The sequence below is a fragment of the Hemicordylus capensis genome, chromosome 2 (genome assembly GCF_027244095.1).
Source record: "Hemicordylus capensis ecotype Gifberg chromosome 2, rHemCap1.1.pri, whole genome shotgun sequence".
Classification (NCBI taxonomy): Eukaryota; Metazoa; Chordata; class Lepidosauria; order Squamata; family Cordylidae; genus Hemicordylus; species Hemicordylus capensis.
In genome coordinates this window covers 335,631,323-335,652,543 of record NC_069658.1, presented here as the reverse complement: position 1 = coordinate 335,652,543, position 21,221 = coordinate 335,631,323, and the positions used below count along the sequence as shown (strand labels likewise).

General features: G+C 44.5%; 1 protein-coding gene across 6 annotated transcripts in view; it reads left to right on the top strand.

Annotated features, from left to right (window-relative positions):
* The window catches only part of SGCD (sarcoglycan delta), a 620,371-nt gene extending 600,283 nt beyond the window's left edge, over positions 1 to 20,088 (top strand). For all 6 annotated transcript variants that reach the window (XM_053298220.1, XM_053298224.1, XM_053298221.1 and 3 more), the window contains 2 exons: positions 6,749 to 6,872; positions 14,322 to 20,088. In XM_053298220.1, coding sequence (XP_053154195.1) covers positions 6,749 to 6,872; positions 14,322 to 14,495 — 298 coding nt within the window. In that variant the 3' untranslated portion in view covers positions 14,496 to 20,088. The remainder of the gene's footprint in view (positions 1 to 6,748; positions 6,873 to 14,321) is intronic.
* Positions 20,089 to 21,221: the final 1,133 nt, after the last annotated feature.

Sequence of the window (21,221 nt, the reverse complement as noted above, 5' to 3'; positions counted from 1 at the left end):
AAGGTCACGGGGGAGAGGCCTAATGTAGCTATTTTTGCCTCAATCGTCTGAATCCAACTAGATTGGTAATCGATCAATCTTGATCAGGCCTGTCTCCAGACACAAAGTGGCATTGGAGACACATCTCAGAACACGGAGCGCTGCTCTCAGGAATTTAGATTGTACACGCTCCAGAGTCACAATATTGGGAAAAGGGCCCAGTTGTGCACCATAGAGCAGTTGAGCTAGTGGCTTGGCTATGAACAGTTCAAGAGCCGCGGGTAGATAATGGCCTCCTCTTGTCCACAGGAATTGGAGAATGGTAGAAGAGCTTCTCTGGGCATTTAGAGCCATGTATTCTCCATGAGCTTTTCTAGAGCCACCTTCCCCATGGGTAGATCCTAGAGACACCAAAGTGGGTGGTGTGCTAGGGCACGATGGGCACTACTACCACCCAACCAACCCACAAAAGAAATGGATAAACGGCCGACTTTAAACAAATTTTTAATCTTTCCCTCAAATCCCTATGGGGCTTGGGGAATCTACCCATGGGGAACAATGGGATGTTCCAAGTGTCCCATTTGTTCCCCATGGCCAGAACAGGCTGCACTCACAGAGTGGACTGCACACAAGTTTTGCATTGTGATTTGCAATGCATTTTGCAACCCTGCTTTGAAAAACACTGTAGACACGCACAGTAAAAGGGAATCTGTTCCTCCCCATGCAGAATACACATTTCAAACACAGTCCAAAAATGGCCAAGAAAGAATCACTGACCCAGAATGCACTGCCAGCCACAGTGCCTGTGCTACAGTAACATAACTGGCACAAGTTGCTCTCTCTCACACGATTATGACTCCTTACTTCAGCATTTCAACAGCTGCCACAGCAGCACCCTTAGCAGCAAGCATGGCCATAAGCTCAACTAGAGCAACTTCAGCCATATTTTGATTTGAGTACACCTTGCAATGTAGTGGAGTGCATGGAACCGCACCTCCGCAGTCCAGCACTGAGGGGGGCTCTTTAAGGGCAGGGGAGGGTGTACATGCCCCTCCCGCCGCTTTCCCCCCTCCATTGCTCCCATTTTTAACGCATTGGGGGTGGCAGGGTACCTCCCTGCCACCCCATCCCATGTTCCTGTGTGCACGTGACACATGGCCATGATGCTCGCTCGCGATGTGCACACACAGGCTTTTGAAGCCTTTTGCCAAGGAATGGGGGAAGGGGTAGCAGGGAGATACCCTGCCGCCCTAAATACATTAAAAAACGGGAGCTCTGAAGTAGGAAAAGTGGCAGAACGGGTAAGTATACCCTCCCCTGCCCTTAAAGGTACACACACGCGCGCGCGCACACACACACACACACACACCTGCCCAACGTCAAACCGCCAAACTGGCCCCAAGAATGGGCTCCGGACTGGTTCATGCACATCCCTATTGCAATGCAGATGTAAGACCAGAGCAGTGAGTGAAGTACAAGTTAGTCTCAAGGCCAGACATGAAGCTCATAACAGCAATCACCAAGAAATATTATACACAGCTGCCACTGTCCATTTCTTGCCACAACACTATCTCACAAACAAAACAAAGCAGAATTCAAGGAAGGCAGTCACTCAGGTTCTGCTTTTGTAAATTTGAAATCCAGGAAAACCAGATAGTTATAGTAGCAAAAGCACAGCATATTATACTAAGTGCTGAGAAAACCACAGAATCAAACCTTTCTTCCTTCCATCCTGATGTATCCTCTTCAAGAGAGGCACACTAAGGTCTCTCTCTGCCTTCCAGTCCCTTTGAATACATTTTGAAATTAACTTCTTTTGTGTTCCCCCCTCCCCCCAGCCAATGAGGGCATAGTTGCTCATGGCAACACTTGATTTGTATAATAACAAGCCAACCAAAAAGCAAGGATATCGCAAGCCAATCAGAAGCCAGTGCCAGAAAACCAATTGACAAGGGAAAAACAGGCCTCCAAAATGGCACTCAAAGCATTAAATCATCTTAATCGAGCATGAAACAGGCCCTTTATTTGGAGGTGTTTTGTTTCAAGCTCAAAAAACTTGAAACAGCCCATTTTGAGTCAAAAGGTTCCATTGTCAAAACGTTCTGCACATCCCTAAACTGTTGCACCAATGAAGGTCTAGCTGAGAAAGGAGTATATACAGCAGGAAGCCTCACCCCTTTCTGGATCAAGTTAAGCACAGGGCACATGTCAGAGTCTAATTCCTCTTTCTTCTGAGTAAGTCTGTTGGTCTATTGGCTGCTTCAGGTGCCATCACCATGAGAAAATCCACTAGTAACGTCAGTATTTTCTGCATTGGCACTAATTCCATGTAACTCCCTGTAAGGGAGAGTCATCAGACCGGTTTTATTTAATATTTCAGGTGGCTGGTTGAAAACATGGTTGGGTTTTCTGTAGGCTGATTTTTTTCCCCTGGTACTTATTTTGATGTGCTAGTTTTAAGAAATTTTGCAGCCCTCAGGGATGTATTTGTGACAGAGAAAAAAAGATTTTGCAAAGAGAGGAGAGAAACTAAAATTGCTTCCCCATCCCCTTTCCCACACACAGGGCTGCGAGACAAGCCTCACATGCAGCTAGTTTGCTGGTTCCTTGCAAGGAAGCACCTCTTGCTCCACCCTTGTAAGGCTGCACTGCATGTCAGCCATCATGTTTTGCATTATTGATGGTATGCCATTTTACAGCAGAAGCATGTCATACAGTACATTTAAAGCTAAATAGATAGTAATGATGTGTGAAGTGATGCTAAATGTCTTGGATTCACTAGCTGAACTCTTCCTAAGTGCAGTCCTGGCAGAACAGTGAAAAAGCCCTGTCTGGCCAACCCTCCTTGTAACTGCTGCCCAGGGGTGGAGCTACCATTGGGTGGACAGGTTCAAAGAACCCAGGCCACCACCAATCAGGGGCAGCAAGCGTGGCCCCAGACACGCACCCCACGTCTGACATCAGGGTCAGCAGGGCCGATCGATCTCCCTCCCAAACAGGGCTGCGCGGCCCCGTTTAGGAGAGAGATCGGCCCTCACTGCATTGGCAGCGTGGCCAGAATGGCTCTCCCTGCCTTTAAGGCAGGGAGAGTTGCTCTGGTCCATGCTGCCCAACGCAGTGCGGGCCGATCTCCATTCCAAATGGGGCTGCATAGCTCTGTTTGGGAGGGAGACCACATTCCCCGTGTCTGACGTCACACATGGGCTGCCGCCAGCCTCCCCAGGCTCCTGCCGCTGCCCTTGGCACTCAAGGGTCCTGAAGCAAGGAGATGGAGAGTAGAGATCTGAGACTGTACCCATTCTCCTACACAATATACACCCTGGTAAGCATTCCGTGTCTCTACAGCATCCCTGTTCCTAAGATAAATACAGAGCACACAGGTACCCACAACTGGCTGTGTGGCATATTACTGAGATGCTGACATTGATGGAGACTTGCATACTGAGTGCAGCAAGGGGTTGTGTTGCTTCTGGAGAACCAAAGGCTTTGAAATTGTGAAAAGGGATGGGTGGGTGGGAACAAAAAAAAGATAAAATAGAAATAAAATAGAAGATATATATAAACAAAGAGTCTCAAGACATAATCACTATGTTTTGATGTCGAAATGTTCCGCACATCCCTAAAAGAAACCTTTCTGTAAACTAGTTTTGTTTTCTAAGGGCTTATTGAAACATTACCAAGAATTTATGGCTGAATTCTATGTAATGTTCCTCCTATTATTCTTTTTTCTATGTAACTGCTTTGAGAAGTTTTCTGTTGAAAAGCAGTATATAAATAACAATATGCAGTTAGTTGATACAGTACATACTCCTGATTGTCAAGCTTATTCTCCTCATTCACATGTATATGATATAAATAAGGAGTAGCATACTCATGAGTGATAGCTGCTTGTTCAAACATGCTGAAAGCTATAGAACCCGTATTCCATAATTAGTTTTTTAAAAAATTCACAGTGCACAGAGAGAGAGAGGTGAACTTACGACTAGAGTTGTTTGTATATTTACTAGTGAAAGTGTCTTTTCTGCCAGTTTGCTTCACTGAAAAGTAGTTCTGTAGCTTTCCTTGCTCTGTTTGCTGCTGATGTGTTAGTTTTTTTGAAGGGTAGGTGCTGGATCTTAGTGAAGAGTAGGAACTGACTGGCAATACTTCAACCCAACTCTGCCTGGTCTCCTTTGCTCACATGCTGTCTTGCTCTCACATAATTTGTTTTCTTTGTGGACAGAAGAGACACAAGATTAGTAAATGCACAAATAGACTGAGACAGCCATGGCATAGCTGAAAATTAAGCTGCAAAAACTAAGGAACAAGACTTGTCACATGTCTGTAGATCACCATAGGAACATAGGAAGCTGCCATATACTGAGTCAGACCATAGATCCATCTAGCTCAGTATTGTCTACACAGTCTGGCAGCGGCTTCTCCAATGTTGCAGGCAGGAGTCTCTCTCAGCCCTATCTTGGAGAAGTCAGTGAGGGAACATGGAACCTTCTGCTCTTCCCAGTAGTGATGTGCACGGACCGGTCTGGAGGCCATTCTACAGGCCTCCGGGTCGGACCGAACATGAGACAGTTCATGGTTCGATGCCGCAGGGGGGTGTTCCTTTAAGGGTGGGGGGGAGGGTGTACTTACCCCTCCTGCCGCTTTCCCCCCGCTGGCACACATTTTTTAGGAAGCATTTGGGGTGGCAGGACACTTCCCTGCCGCCCCTTCCCCCTCTCCGCTGCAAAAGGCTTCCGAAAGCCTTTTGCGCGTGCGCATCACATCTCCGCTACGTGCACACGCGTGTGATGTAGAGACGTAGTGTGCACGCACGTTGCAGTGATGTGACATGCGTGCGACATGCGCACGCGCAAAAGGCTTTCTGAAGCCTTTTGCAGCCAAGAGGGGGAAGGGGTGGCAGGGAGGTACCCTGCCGCCCCAAATGCTTCCTAAAAAACGCACACCGGTGGGGGAAAAGCGGCGGGAGGGGTAAGTACACCCTCCCCCTGCCCTTAAAGGAACCCCCACCCCAGTGCCGGACTGCAGCTCCGTGGTTCCGTGCACATCCCAGAGTGGCTCCATCCCCTGAGGGGAATATCTTGCAGTGCTCACACATCAAGCCTCCCATTCATATGCAACCAGGGCAGACCCTGCTTAGCTAAGGGGACAAGTCATGCTTGTTACCACAAGACCAGCTCTCCTCTCCTATAATCATGTTTATTATCCTTGATAGCCTGATTACTGATCTGATCACAAGGGAAGTGTGTGGTACGGCACAGTGAAAGACTGAGCATTCTTCTAAAGGTTATTGAGAAATCTATGAAGCCTAAAACTAACTTTACTGTATTTTTATAACAGAAGCAGATGAGCATGATCTGCATAGAAGACTGGGAGCCCAAGTTATCACTGAGTGTGTTGCTGACTAATATCCTGAGCAAGTTTTGTTGGGTTGCCTCTTCAGACTATTGAAGCACAGCTGATGCTGCCCCAAAGTTGCATTCAGAGGGACAACATTCCCCATTCTCACCTGCCATTCCAATGACGTATACATTCACAGCATAACATACTGTGTAATGTTACACAGTGGAATGTACAGTTCGCACAGTTGCACAAGAGCACTGTTGTGCAAGTGCATACAATTGCACAGTATGTCAGCCACAATTATTACCTTCATATTTCAGGATGTGTCAGCTGACATCTTAAAGTGCACATTATGTACCCAGATATATAAAGCAAAAGGAAGTGAGAGGTATCAAATTTGAAGTCAAGAAATTGTAGGGCCTCCTTTTTGCTTGGGAATGTGAGAAGTAACTTGGGACTTAGCTCTCACTTCCTGACATGCTTCTTACATCTCCCCTGTCTCTAGAGGTAAGCTAGCAACTCCATTTCATTTCTCTATCCTGCAGATGACATATGAATGTCAGCACTGCCTCATTGTCTCTGTACCTTCACTATTGCCAGTTTCTGCGGAAGATATTGTTTAGAGAGAAAAATAGCAGGTTATAAACAAACAAGCCGCAGAGTGGCTCTAGGAATAGCCAGGAAAACCATAGAAAGGGAACTGTGTTGAACACAGTTCACCCATAGAAACGGAACTCTGACATTAAAAGAATATTGTTGGTGTGAATTATCCAACTATGACCTTAAGTTGAGGCGGGGGGATAGACATTACATTTCATATAGTAAATTTTATGCACAAGTACAGCCCCAGAAAACAGTGGTGAGTGGAGGGGTGTCAGCTTGGTATCCTCCATTGGGTTCCTCCTGGGTCAGATTCAGCTTTGGGATTCTCCATTGGCTACCCACCACCCCCATTTCAGACTTCTTAGATCTTAAGCTAGGCCTGTTCCTTGCTCTTTAGCAAACACAAACGGCAATCTGTGTCCACCAACCAGAGATCATTAAAATTAAGTGACATTAGCACATGCTGTCGTTCTCTAATCTGACTGCAAACCAGTGATCATGCTATTGATTTGCTGCCTTATGAAATACTACCATGAATACAGAGCTTGAAGATCAGCCCTGATTACAACACCCGGCACTAGAGTGAATTACTTTGATAGACATATGCTTGTATGGAAGTGGCTCAATCTAAGGGATGTGTGATCATCAGAATTCCTGTTAAATGCCAACATGTCAGAATAAGTTTTTCCATAGACTTCAGTGGGCTAAGCACCAGGCCCCAATGGAGTCTATTAGATTAAAAACAATGCAGTTAACCCTGAATCATAAACAGGTTTCCAAGTGGGGGGAACTCCAGCAAGTGACCTGATTTCCTTTTCTGTTGCAGACTTGAGTCACCCACACGCTCTTTGGTAATGGAGGCTCCCAAGGGAGTTGAAATAAATGCTGAGGCTGGCAACCTGGAAGCCACATGCAGGTCAGAGCTCAAGCTGGAATCCAAAGATGGAGAGGTAAGTAGAAGCTTAAGTCAAACCATACCCTGGGCTTTCTACAGGGGCTTGTGATTTTTAATTATTGTTGTACAGCACCTAATATCTTTAGGCACTTTGAAGATAAAAAAAAAAATGGTGATGATGTTGATCACTTAGCAATTCCATTTAACAGTGCAGCTAAAACATAATGGTAGGTCTTAGTATGCTAGAGCTCCTTGTACGAATGACAGAACTCATTGTATGCAAACTAAACCCTCCATACAAAGCAGCTAGATGATTCATTAGTTTTAAAGTGCCAGGATAATAGCATTGGTTGTGTGAAACAGATTTATGCTGCTGTAAAAATGTGCAGGACTACTAAATTCTCTTTTTCTCTGTCAGTTTAAAGTGAGATTTACTTGACTAGTATAATTAAATCTTATATCATGCATTTTTGCAATGAGAGAGCTTAATTCACCTGTATTGATCTGTAAAGCTGGGCATAAGTTGTCTGAAGGGAAGGGAATGCCAGAAGAAGTCCTTAGTAGGGATGTGCATGAACCAGTTTGGCGATCTGTTCACAGACCACCAAACTGGTTTGAAAGACTGGCGTTCGAGCTGGTTCGGAGTTGGGGAGGGGATTGCTTTAAAGCATGGGGAGGGTGTCCTTACCTCCCGTGCCATATTTCCCCCACCGGCGCTGCTGTCAAAATCACTGGCGTGTGGTGGATGTATAATCTCTTGCTGCCCCGGTCAGCGTAATACTGGAAGTGGCTGACGTGTGCACATCACGCACGTGCATCAGCCATTTCTGGTATTAAACTGACCGGGGCGGCAAGAGGGTATTCAGCCACCCTGCACCAGCAATTTTGAAAGCAGCACCAGCGGGGGAAATGCAGCAGGGAAGGTAAGGACATCTTCCCCATGCCTTAAAGCAACCCCACCCTCCCGGAACTGGTTCCATGCACATCTGTAATCTCTAGACTGTTGAATATCCTTGAGTATGAAATAATAGTGCTATATTGTCACCACATTCAACTTCTCAGGTCATTACTCATTAAGACCCTTATGGTCATTTTTGAACCCAACTATTTAAGTAAAGTGCTTTATAATATTTTTACTGCAGTGCAATTCAAATTGAACAATATTATAAATTTGGCTTCTTCTGCCAATCATCTTGTGGCATAAAAGGTAGGCTGCTATAATTTTCATTTAATAGGTCAGTAATCAGAGACTCTCAGTTGCCCAATGCAACATGAGGCTGGTAGGAGAGAAGGGAACTTGGTTTTATAGGAAGAATCCAAAGGTTCACTTCATCCAACCAAAAGAGCTTCCCTTGAAGGAAGATTCTTTTCTCTGGGGAACCTCCTTACATCAGAAGAAGGGAACACTTAAATCCAATGCTATGTCTCTGCAACAGAAGCCTACAGAACAGAAGCATTTTTGGGAAGGTTTGTGTGTTTTTAAAATTTATTTTCCATTCATACCCTGCCTTTTGCAATTATCCCAATTATTCTAATCAATTTATTCTATTTTTGACCTTCATCACCACTTTCTTTCCAAAAACACATGTGCATCTCTAAAGGTGCTGTCCCACTGACAGCTCTGTGTGTGTTGCTGTTAAAGATGCCAGCCGCCAAGAGATTCAGAATGCTCCCAAGGATGCAGAAGACATATTTAAGTTCAGCCTGCTTTGCCTCTAGCTGTGTGTATTTAGGTAGTTGGTGAAATTTCTCTCTCAAATATTCTGTGACAACATTATATATCAGCCAGTGTCTGGGAGAAACAGTGTCATTTCCCTCCCTTTTTCATTTCTTCCCTCAGCACCAAGTCTTTTCTATGAAGTCTCCCCTTGGAGTGTGGTTGCTCTACTCTTTCCCTAGGAATGTAAACTGACATCCTGCAGAATGCAACACAAGTGGTTCTGAACAACCTGCACTGCTGTGGGCAATCATGTGCAAGAGTGCTCTTGCACGTCACGCTTGTGCAACAATACTTCCACTATCTCCAGAGGAAGTATCATCATGCAAGTGCAATTTTAAGTTTTGCCGCAAGAGCACTTGTCTGCAACTTTACAGGTGCTGCTTTTAATGCCAACAGCACAGGTTGTTCAGAACTGTTCGCATTGCATTGTGCAAAACGTCAGCCCCTGCCTTTTCTTTCTTTCTTTCTTTCTTTCTTTCTTTCTTTCTTTCTTTCTTTCTTTCTTTCTTTCTCTCTCTCTCTCTCTCTCTCTCTCTCTCTCCCTCCCTCCCTCCCTCCCTCCCTTTCTTAGCACGCACGCACGTGCACACACACACACACACACACACACACAGAGCAAGTCAAAAGGACACTTGTGCTGCTGCCAGTAAACACCCCTGACCTATTGAGACATTTGCCCCTTAGTTGAAAAGTGACAAAATTTAACCGACCTACCCACAAGCTCCCCACCCCCTTAAAAAGCCAGGATTTGATGGGGAAAAGTCCAGATCAATACTAAAAGCAACATCTTGGGATGCTGGACTTCCAACAGGAAATCAAAGATCAGGAGTGGATGGACATATGGAAATGGAAACCAGTTACATCTTCTTTGGCCCAAATTAAGGAGAACTTTATCAAAGTTTTCCATAAATGGTACCTGACCCCTGTAAAAATAGCATACATCCAAAAGACCGCTCTCTGCTTTGCTGGAGTGGTTGCGGGATGAAGGGAATCTATTGCACACCCAGGCCCACAAGACACATGTGATTGGATGAACTAGGGCCACTTTTATTAATAAATTACAATAACCGGCAACGAGGTATTTACAATTAGAGTGTGGGTACCCCCTCTGTAGGTCAGCCTCATAAGGAAGACTGACCACCACAAGGCAAAGAACTGGGTGTTGATTCAGCCTGGTGCCAAGTCCAGACATCACCACAACTGTGAGGCTTTAACCCTGCTGAGGGGAGGCCAACCAGCCCACACCCCACCCAGGTCGCACAACTCTGACTGGAGGGCACCTGCCAGCCTCTGAGTTGGGGTAAATAGCAGCCCAAGGACTGCAAAACTTGCAAGGGCTCTTCCTTGACTCTCCTACTCGCCTTAAATGGTCCTCCAGTCAGACAATGAACTTAGACAACCTACCTCAACTTGCACTCACTTGCAAAGTGATCAAACCTGCAACAATGACAACCTAACAGCCAGAGTCAGTGAGAAGTAACCAAAAAAGGCCGCACAAGAGCCGATAAGGTGTGACCCCAAAAATTCCTACTTGGCCCCAAAGGGCAACCAGACAACCCTCACTGAAACATGGTGGGAGGGATGGGTGCTCTGCCCTCAGAGCAACTGAGAGAGAACAGAAGGGAGCTGGCTGCATATTCAGCCACTCCGCTTTTCCCATTGGCCAGCATGTCTCACATGCTGAGGGAGCCAAAATGGTGGGCCCTGTGCCCATCTCAAGGACCGGGTGCACAACCCTGCCCCCTGCACTAGCTGGATGTCATGGCAGGGAGCAATTTTTTCATCTTTGGTGGACCTGTCCGAGGGTCTTATCCTTTTGGACAGAGATATTTGTGGATATGTTCAGAATTACAAATCAGAAAATTGGATTATGCCCCCACCTGGTGTTAATAAATGTGTTTTCTAGGGTCAACATCCAAAAAATTAATTGTGTTTATGCTAACTGCTGCCAGCCAAACACTGGAAAAATCAAACCTTATCAATGGACATCTGGTACAAGAACCTATGGCATATTGCGATCTCAGAAAAGCTAGTCCCATGAAAACCAGACTACAAATAATTTTTATAATTCTTTAAAAAAATTCTTTTTATGTAATTTGCTCAGATTTTATTCTTTACAGTGATCAGGGGAATTATGGTAGTTTTCCTACACAGACAATATTAGAGTGTAGATAGATTTATGAATTGTAGTTTGTTGTGTTATGTTTTTCTGTTAATGTTTGGATCAATATTGTTTAGCGTTGTAAATTTATTTTAATAAAGAATTAATTTAAAAAACACTAAAAGCAACTAAGCCAAAATGCATTTGTCAACTATTTAATGCACTATTATATTATCACCTACTTTGTGCTTTTAACAGTTTACAATTTGATTCCATCCTCCTTGCAAGGGAGTGCAATTTTATCCTCAAAAAATGTTGGTGACATATGAAACACTCCCGAAGGGGGTGCTTATGCATGGTGGGGGTAATTTTCACAATTGGAAACTCTCTGTGCAATGTGCAAATATGTCCCTGAGGGTTGTGCAATCCTCCGAGAAATATTTGCACATTCTATAAAGTGCAGTGTTAATTAGGAGCTCAGCCCCTGTGAGGAAGACTAGGCTGAGTGAGTGACTGCCCAAAGGTTTCCTAGTGAACTTCACGACTGAATAGTCTTTCATCTTCAGAATTGGTTAATTAATCTACTGTGGTGTGAAGGAAATGTATAAAAGTAAAGACTGTTTAGATGAGGTTCATTGCTAGCCACACATTTGTAAAGTACAATAGACAAGACTGCAAGGAGAAAAAGAGGCGCTTCACATGATCGGTGTGGAGCGCCTGACAGGGTTGTGTGGGGAGAGCGGGCTTAGCCCGCTCTCCCCGCAGATGAGCAGCTGCTCGTAGCTGGGTGGCAGGATTGGCCGCCTGCATGACTGCTGGCTCCGGTGAGGAGCCAATGGGGGCGGCGGGGAATGGGGGCCGTGCAGCCCCCGGAAGTTCCAGAATGCCCCACGCTAGCACGCAGGGCATCCTGGAGAGACCCCCAAGGCTGGGAGGCTGTTTGCAGCCTTCTGGCAGGGGTCTCTTTGTGTGTCACGGTGGTGCGGCGTGGTGCCGTGGCAGCACACAGTCCAAAAACCCAGGTTAGCGGAGCACTCACTCTGCTAACCTTGGCTAAGGGGAGGGCTACTTTGGTGGGCTAACTGCCAGAGAACCATCAGGCTCACCCGCGAGCCTGCTGGTTCTCACGATGGGGAAAAACCGGGCTGGGCTCCTTTAGCCCAGTTTTTCCCCATCGTGAGAATAGCTGTAGGCAGCTATCTGTTGACAGAAATGGAGATACTGTTTCTGCTACTTCCCTAGCTGTGGCATTTAACCACAGTTAAATGGAAATGGTGCTACTTTCCTAGCTGTGGCATTTGCTGCTTTTGTTGAACTGTAATGTTGCTAACATTTAAAAAGAATACAAAGCCAATATCTGTCTGAATGTTGTATTTATTATATGCTAGTGTTATATGGTCCAGCATTCATAGCAAGACTGGGGCAGGGTGAGGGGAAGCACAGCATTAAGATTCAACTACAGCAGCTAAATAATTAGAGTACACTCTGCACATGTATGAAGGGAACTATCATCTGCCAGTGTGTAACAATCAAAAACGGGAGGATGGGGTACAAAATCCCTTCCATAGTTGTGAGGAGTCCTGGGTATTTTTTTATATGAGCAGATTCAGCTTTCCAAGGGAATATACTGGGAAAGTAAAGTGGAAAACTCCTTCCAAGAAAGGCTTGAGAATTCTTGGGCCTTCAGGAGCGTATGACTAGGGCAGGACCCAATAAGAAGTGACACTCTATAACAAGAATTTATAAATAGTTGGATGATAAGGGAAACTATAGAGGCATCAACAGTTGCTGCTTCCATTCAACTAAACCTTTCCCCAGGGACTACAGGAACCATGCATTCTCCAAACATTTAAACAAAAATTAATCCCTGATACATCTAGCTAAACTGGACCCTATCCTTCCTACTTACTTCCAGATAGGGAACTCCCAGTTGATTCCCAGCTGAAGGCTGTTAGACTCCCTTTGTCCTACAGTAGTTGCTGATCAGCCCTCACTATGTTCTTGAGGGAAGAACTGAATTCTAACAAACATAAGAACAGCCCTGCTGGATCAGGCCCAAGGCCCATCTAGTCTGGCATCCTGTTTCGCACAGTGGCAGGGGCGTAGCAAGGTTGCAGTGGGCCCAGAGACAAGATTTTAAAATGCCCCCCACCCCCACTGAAGCTCAGCTCATGAAGTAAAGAAATCATTCATACACACACACACACACACACACACACACACACACACACACACACACACACATATATATATATATATATAGTACGATTAAATGACTTGCATCATCCACAAATTTACAAAACCATTTTATAAATAATTTAGGATGATGTTCTATTGTGGCACATAGGTGTTATATGTATGTATGTGTATGTGTATGTGTGTGTATATATATAAAAATGTGTGTGTGTGTGTGTGTGTGTGTGTGTGTGTGTGTGTGTGTGTGTACACACACACACACACACACACACACACATACACACACACACACCCCTATGTGCCATAATAGAACATTATTTTTTTAAAGGTTTTGTAAATTGTGGACGATGCAAGTCAGTCATTTAATGGTACTAGAGAAAGACATGCTGTTCTGGTAGCTCCCGGTCTTAACACTCACATCAATTTCAGAGGATGAATACAACTGAAGGAAGCCCAGGCGAGTGCGCAGCTGGGGGAGTCAATCATGTTACTTGGCTGTGGAGGGCCCCCCCCAGGCAGTGGGCCCCCAGACAACTGTCTCCCCTTGCCCTATTATAGTTACGCCTCTGCACAGTGGCCCACCAGATGCTGCTGGAAGCCACAGGCAGAAGTTGAAGTCATGCCCTCTCTCCTGCTGTTACTCCCCTGCAACTGGTACTACTCAGAGGCATCCTGCCTTTGAGGCTGGAGGTGGCCTTTAGCCCTCCGACTAGTAGCCGATGATAAACCTCTCTTCCATGAAGTTATCCAAACCCCTCTTAAAGCCATCCAGGTTGTTGGCTATCACCACATCTCGTAAACCCTGCCCCTCACTCTGGATTGGGCCACAAGGATTTGATTCTGCCACGCTTTCTTCTTTATTTGGAGAGGCTCATCTTCCAAGCAGTTACTCTAATTGAGGCCTAGTCCTAACTCAAGCCTATCACTACACAGTGCATTACCTTTTCAAGAAGTGTGTGTGTGGGGGGGTTATATTGGTGAGATTCACCAATTATCTTTTCAAGAGGTGAGGGGGAGTCAGCCAGCTGAGATTTGGGTTGCCCATGCACTGCTAAGGTGCAAAAGTGCCTTAAATGCTATCAGATACGGAACGTGCTACCATGTATCTAGTTTGAAATTCCTTTCCTTGCAAATTCCTTGGGATATGTTAGGCATAGCACGTCACATGTTTGGAAGAAGTGGAAAAAAGGAAGCAGTAATAACGTGTGTGTGCCATGTATGCACATGGGAGAACACTGGATTTATGTGGAGCCCTGGAATAAAACCCAGTATTCTGGATGTGGAATCCAGAAGTGTCATCAACACAATTATACCACAAAGACTTCATCTATGTAAAATCAAGCAGGAACACCCACGGTATTTGGTTCAGTGTGTATATGCATAATATAGAATACATTTCTCAAGTCAGTTTCCATTGAAGGTTTTACATCTTAGGAATTAAAAAAAAAATTCTCACCACTAACTGATGTTTTCTTTTCTCTCTCTAGATAATATTGAAGGCTGCAAATATCATACTACCTAGATTGCCTCAGGGATCCTACTCCTCTACCGGATCCAGGCAAAAAATCTTCGAGCTGTGTGCATGTCCCAATGGGAGGTTATTCCTGTCTCAGGCGGGATCTAGTTCCACCTGCCAGATAAACAAAAGTGTCTGCCATTGAGAGAGACTGTTTGCAGCAGGCATAGCTGGCAGCACAAGGGCCTTTCCTGGCCTCCCAGATAGCAGCTGCCAACTATTTTTATTAGAACACAGAAAGCCTATCAAAGACTTTTGTGTGTGTGTGCGTGTGTGCGCGCGTGCGTGTGTGTGTGTGTGTGTGAATATATAAATATATATATAGACATAGATATATATAGATATAAATATATATATATATATCCTTGGTGTAAAATGAGGTTTCAGTACAAGAAATCCCAGGGTGACCCTCTTTGTGCAGCATTCATTGCTCCCATATCAAAATTTATAAACTGTGCAAATTGGATCCTGAGCCTTCCAGTTGTTCTCAGAACGTGTTATAGCAACACCCTGTAAGTCAAGAAAATGCTTTTGAGCCGCTGCAAATTTAGTTAAAGGCCATTTCACACATCACATTTTACCTACACAAGTACATGGGGAAATCGAGTCATGGGATGAGATTGCACCCCTGTCTATTTTGCTACGTATACATGCACTAGAAACACAGGTTATTATGGTTTCCCAAATTGTGTACTCACTAAAATAGACTGATGAGCAATCTCCACACCTAATGGTGTACACAGGTGCCTGTGGATTTCTTCTTCTTCTTATCTATGTACATTTGTGCAGGTATAATGTCATACATGAAGTAAACCTAAGATAAAAGCAGCTCCACTTGTAGAAACCATTCTCAACCCTGCCCTGAAGGTAGAGAGATCAAGGCAAGGAAGATATTTGCACTACAAGGACTGTGTTCTGATGAACTGAACTATGGGGAAACAAAAAGCCAATTAAAATGAATGGCTCTTTGGATCATCAGCATTATCAATTGGTTAAACAACGGAGATTAATTGGAAGCGGGTGAGTTTCCCTCACCTCCTAGCCCTTTACTTGGGAAATGTTTAAATGACAGGATCATACACTTCGCTTAGATGCTGCCTTCCACTTCTTAGGCTGGCCCTGCCCAACTTGCAGTTCAAGACCATAGTTAGAACGTCTCTCTCTTGTTATTTACCATCTCCTCGAAGCAAAGGGTTAAAGATAGCATAATGAGACAAGCATCTCTGATTATTATTGTGCCATGAACATCCATCACGTTAGAGATAAAATTGCCTACTGCTTAGGGTGCTCCAGGACACCTGTGGTTAAAGTTACATACTGTTCAGTTATAATTAAAAGTATGTATCCCAAGAGTAATATTGTGCACTACTCTTCACAATACTTGACCTGATTCCAAGAGGTGGTTCCATATATGAAATATAGACTAGGTCATGTCTATGGAAGACAAGAATGACAGCTATGTACTTTTTTTTAATGAGTTATAAAGCTCATACAAGATTTTATAAACTGGAGGCTGGGGCTAGTTGGACAAAGATGTTGAGGTGAACATCAAAAAGAGCATCAGGGTCTGTTCTCATATGTTTTGCTGGGATTTACTTGGGGATCCTTGCCTCTCTAACACATACATCGGATTAGAAAGTACGCACGATGCACCATGTTAGATATTTCTACAAAGAAAAGTAATTGCTCTCCCATTTCACCAATGTATGGAAATATTTCCTGATAAAAGGAAGACCATGATTGAGGGAGAAACTTCTATTGACAATGTTTCACCTGTTATGTCAGCTATGCCAAACATGGAGGCTATTCTAATGTGCACCCTAACACAGGCTTGGGAAGTCCAGCCCAGGTTAGGCTGTGTGTGGGAACTGCTGGGATCGGGCCAAATCCCAGCATGGCAGTGCCACCTAGCTCCACCTTTAAACCCAGCCCTTAGCCAGGGTTAAGCGCTCGAGCAAGCCCTTAACTTGGGCTCTGGGATTGTATGTTCGCTGGGGCTATGTTTAGCCCCAGAGGACACAGAGACGGGTGCCTAGAGTGCCAGTGTCTTGGGGGAGTTCCCCAATTCATGTTGTGGTGCATTGTGGGATATCCAGAGGCCGGGATGCATCGTCCCAGCCTCCAGAGTACTGTACCATGGCACGCAGCATGGATCATTTGGGAGTGCGATCCACGCTCCCAGGAACAGAACAGCACTCGTGGAGTGGGGGGAGGAGAGTTTGAACAGCCTTCCCCCCCTGCCTGCCGCCCTGCCTGGTCATGTGAACAACCTCATGGTGCGCTCAAAATTGTTACTGTCTGCAGTACAGATGGCTAAGGGACTAGCATAGGATGAACATGAGATGGGATACATATTTTAACCCCCTCCACCCCCAAAGTGCAGAGGCAGCCTTAGAGATCATTCACACAATCAAAAATTGTGTTCCACCCAGGTTTGGGAGCTACGTGTGCTCCCAATCTTCAGTTGTGTGGAAGCAAGGTAGGTAGAAAACCTGGGTAGAAGTGATTGTGTGGAAAGCAAGATAGGAGGAACACCTGGGTAGCTTTCCCTCCTACCTTGCTTCCACACAACCGAAAACTGGGAGCACACCCAGCTCCCAAACCTGGGTAGAACACAGTTTTTAATTGTGTGAATGACCTTCTTAAGTTAACAAAAGGTAATTGGTTCCTAATGGAAAGGCAAGGTGACTGCTGTACATACAAAAATCTTGGAAGCTCATAACCAACAGGTGTCTGGTTTACCCTTTACACTTACAGGCTCTAGCTTCTAAAAATGTATATTTTATTACAGTAAGAATGCTGAAGAACTGGGTGGAAACATGTCTGATGGAACTTGGCATGTAGCTGAATAAAAATTTATAGGGCAATAATGTAGCCACCTTGAAAGGTGGGCTATACATTTTACAAATTAAATAATGTTAAGTAAACTTCCTATGTAGAATTTTATGTTGAGAACTGTATAAGGCCAGTGTCTCATGTGCCAATATCAGAGATGCTTATTAGGAAGCAGAAGTTTTAAAAGTTGTTTCTATCAATTATGACACAATCAGTTCATTGGAAAGCAAAGCATAAGCTCCCTTCAAAACTGAAGGGATACTCAGGACACTCCTCCCTATTGGAATTCCAGAAGGGTAGCAATGTCAGTCCACTGTAGCAAAGAATTTTCTGGCACTTAAAGACTAAGAAGTTTGTTGTGGGCCAAAAGCTTATACCACAGTACATGCATTAGTCCTGAAAATGCCACAGGACCTTTTAGTGTTTTCCATACAGGAATCATCTATGGACTAGAAGTAAGTAACAGCATCAAAGATCTGATGTGACAAAAGAAGGCACAAGCTTTAAGAAATGGATTCCATAGGCGACTTACTCAAGCATGTCTAATCTGAAAAACGTACGCAAATGCTAGAACCTGAGCACAATCCTAAGCATGAATGAAACTGGGTTCATTACATGTGCAACAGCCTTGAAACATTAGGATAGAATGTTACATATTCTTTCAAGCCATTTTCTTGGATTTCTTTATAGGCTAGAGAGCACCAAGAACTTGATAACTAGACTGTTGAAGCCACTAGAAAGTGCTCCCATTGATTTCAATGGAGTTTGGATTAAGCCATTTCTAAAAGCATTGTAGTTAGTTGATGATAAAGCAGGCTTGAAGACACCAGTGAAGTGCACTTTTGATGGATAGTAAAATGAGTTGGTCCACATGACATTCAGTGATACTCTTAGGATCTTAAAGCATTTGCTAATTGAATGACTCCTGTCATTACTATTTCTTGAGCTGACACTTCAATGCAAAGGGGTCACCCAGGATAACAATTGTATTGGGACACAGGACTATACATCATCTCTGTTCAAAGAGGGAGACTTGTGCCTATGCCTTAAGTCAATGCACTCAGCAAGGAGAAGCACATCATATTTATCTTATTATTGAAACAAGTTTATTTGGAGCGTTGGACTGAAGGTTGGAGAGGGTGATGGGACTGCAGTGTTTGAGAAATGAATGGAGTCTTGTAAAGTATCAAAAAGTAGACTCACTAGAAATTCACAAAGACTATGGGCACCTGGAGAAAGTACAGATCTCTGTCACGTTGTAATATAGGAAGAACCTGAGTATGGAACTTCTGAGCTCATCGTGGAGGTACAACTTTGAATCTTCAGAGCTGTCTGTGAATTGTGGGGTTTTTTTTGTTTTTTTTTTTGTTTCATTTTGTATTGAACAGTGATCACATGTAAGGGCCATTTCATTAACGAATACTTCTCGGAGTGCACAGGATGATAAATGAGTTCAACACTGCAAAGAAAAATATACATATTGCAATGTAACAGTGTTGTTTGATCTTTTCTTCCCCATTAATTTTAGTGACTGAAACAGCAGGTTCCTTGATATGAACCACCACTGTGCTTAGAGGAATTCGGGTTGTGGGGAGGGGGCGTTATTTTTGTGAAGACTTACTTTTCTGATAGCTCAGTCTTTCTCATAATTTGGGTCCTGATTTTACATCTTTAAAGTTAAGAGCTCAGTTATTAACTACGTTGACTGAAGTTGAACATGATTATGCTCAGAAAGGGGATAGAGTTTTGGAAATGATGGAATCAAGTCACTTCACGACAGCTATCAAGCATTCCTTAGATGGTGAATTTGATCAGTTACTGGTCCAGAGGTTTACCTTACAGATTGAGAGCTGCCACCCACTCCAAATGCAGTTGCATTTCTCACCAGAAATGATTGTTGTTAGCAGTTATGTAAACTCTCCTTTGTTTCTTTTGCCACTTTTCTTTTTAATATTGCAGGGACCCATTTCTTTTAAAAACAAACAAATATGATTTTGAAACCTGGAAAATGACACATTGAGGCTGTTCTCACGAGCAGCCTAGCCTGAGCTAGAGTGCTCATGTGGAGCACTGGGATCCACACAAACCCCAGTGCTTCTGCCCAGTCTAACCCCACTCCTAAGCCAGGCTCTTAGCCAGGGTTAAGGGAGCAAGAGTACCCGTTTGATGGGGGAATCCCCCAAGGTGCCATGATCATTGCACAGTGCTTTTGTGGGATACGCAGAGGTCAAGAAAACAAGTCCCAGCCTCTGTTGATCTGCACTGCCGGGAGCGTGGATAGTAATCCACACTGCTTCAGGCAGTGCAAGTCACGTGGGCGTGTAGTCTGTGCTCCGAAAAGATAAAGAGGGATTGTGTGGGGGAGGTAGGTTGAACCCTGCCTTGCCCGCCTGGCCATGTGAATGGGCTCATTGTCAAAGAAAAATACTTCCCCTTTCCTTCCTTACAAAGCAGCAATGAAACCAATAGATTATTTAGGTCCTAAGAACAGGGTTTATGCAATGTGTGTGCCTATGTTGACCTCTGAATCTTGTGGATAGGTTTCCCAGCATTTCTGAACAGCAGTAGTTTGGTGTGGCAAGAAGCCATGCCTATCAGTACCGAGTTCCATACATGTGAATCAGATCATTGTTCCACATAGCGCATGTGTTGCCCTTACTGGAGGCCCCTTAGTCAAATCAGTCCTATTTTCATGGGAAACATTACTTTGGGAACATCTATGGTGTGAGTAATGTCGTACCCACACATTCTGTGGGAAAGATAGACCACAAACAGATAATTCATTCTATTTGCTCTATATTGCCTCCCCAAAGGATTTATTTTGAGAATAGGACCTAACAAAATGAATATGGCATTGAAAACATTGCAGTACCAAAATAATAAATAAATATTTATTACAAGCATCCAGCTGTTATAAAGTATTCATAAAAATTTGACTGCCCTCCATGTTCTATTCCTTCTAATATTTTAAAATATCCCTGCTGTTTTAAAAGATGCCCTATAATGTTTTGTGGGAAACCATTTCATGGAAAAGTCTCCTTAGGATGGTCAGCTGACTTTGAAGATGAAAGGACCGGCCTGTGTAAACTGGATGATCAATATTTGCTTTATGAAATAGGGACCTGAGTGAGTGCTGAGTGAGTGCTGAAGAAGTCTTGGTTTAAATATTTTCTTAGTTTCATGATCCTTGTTCACTACATAAGTTGTTTGTGCACTATCTCACTCAAATTCCAATGACATCAATTTCTCAGTTTCGTTCCACACTGGGATTAGGGATGTGCACGGAACAGGCAGGGCTGGGTCGAAGGCAGGGAGGGGACAACTTTAGGGGTGGGGGAGAGTTCACTTACCCCTCTCTCCATTACCCCCCGCTGGCATTCCATTTGTAAAGACTCTGTTGGGGTGGCAGCATACCTCCCTGCCACCCCGTTCTCTCCTTGGCCGTAAGTGCCAGGTATGCGTGCGCAAACCACACATGTGTACATGTCGTGCTCATGAGCGCACCCAACAAGTGTGAGAGTGAGCATGACATGCGGGCACGCATGGCGTGCACCCACATACCTGGCACGTCCAGCCAAGGAGGGAACGGGGCGGCAGGGAGGTATGCTGCCGCCCTGACAGAGTCTTTACAAATGGAACGCCGGCGGGGGGGGGGGAGCGGAGGGAGGGGTAAGTGCACCCTCCACCACCCCTAAAGTTGTCCCCTCCCTGCCTTCAAGCCTCCCAACCGCCCAGTGTTCAAACCTGTTCGGAGGTCCATAAAAAGGCTTCCGAACAGGTTCATGCACAGCCATAACTGGGATTTCTCCCAAATGGTAGTTTTCCTTTATCTCTCTTATGTTGCCGAGGAGAAGGAAAGGTTGATGCTGAACATGCGTGTGCGGAAATAAGTGCAAGGGTTGCCATAGAGTAAATTACTGCAGCTGGCAACCCAAGGATTTTCTCCATCAGGATTTATGGCCTGATTCTTGACCTCATCTTCTCCAATTCAAGTCAATGGAAATACAGGCTGATATTCAGATTAGCAAAGCATAAG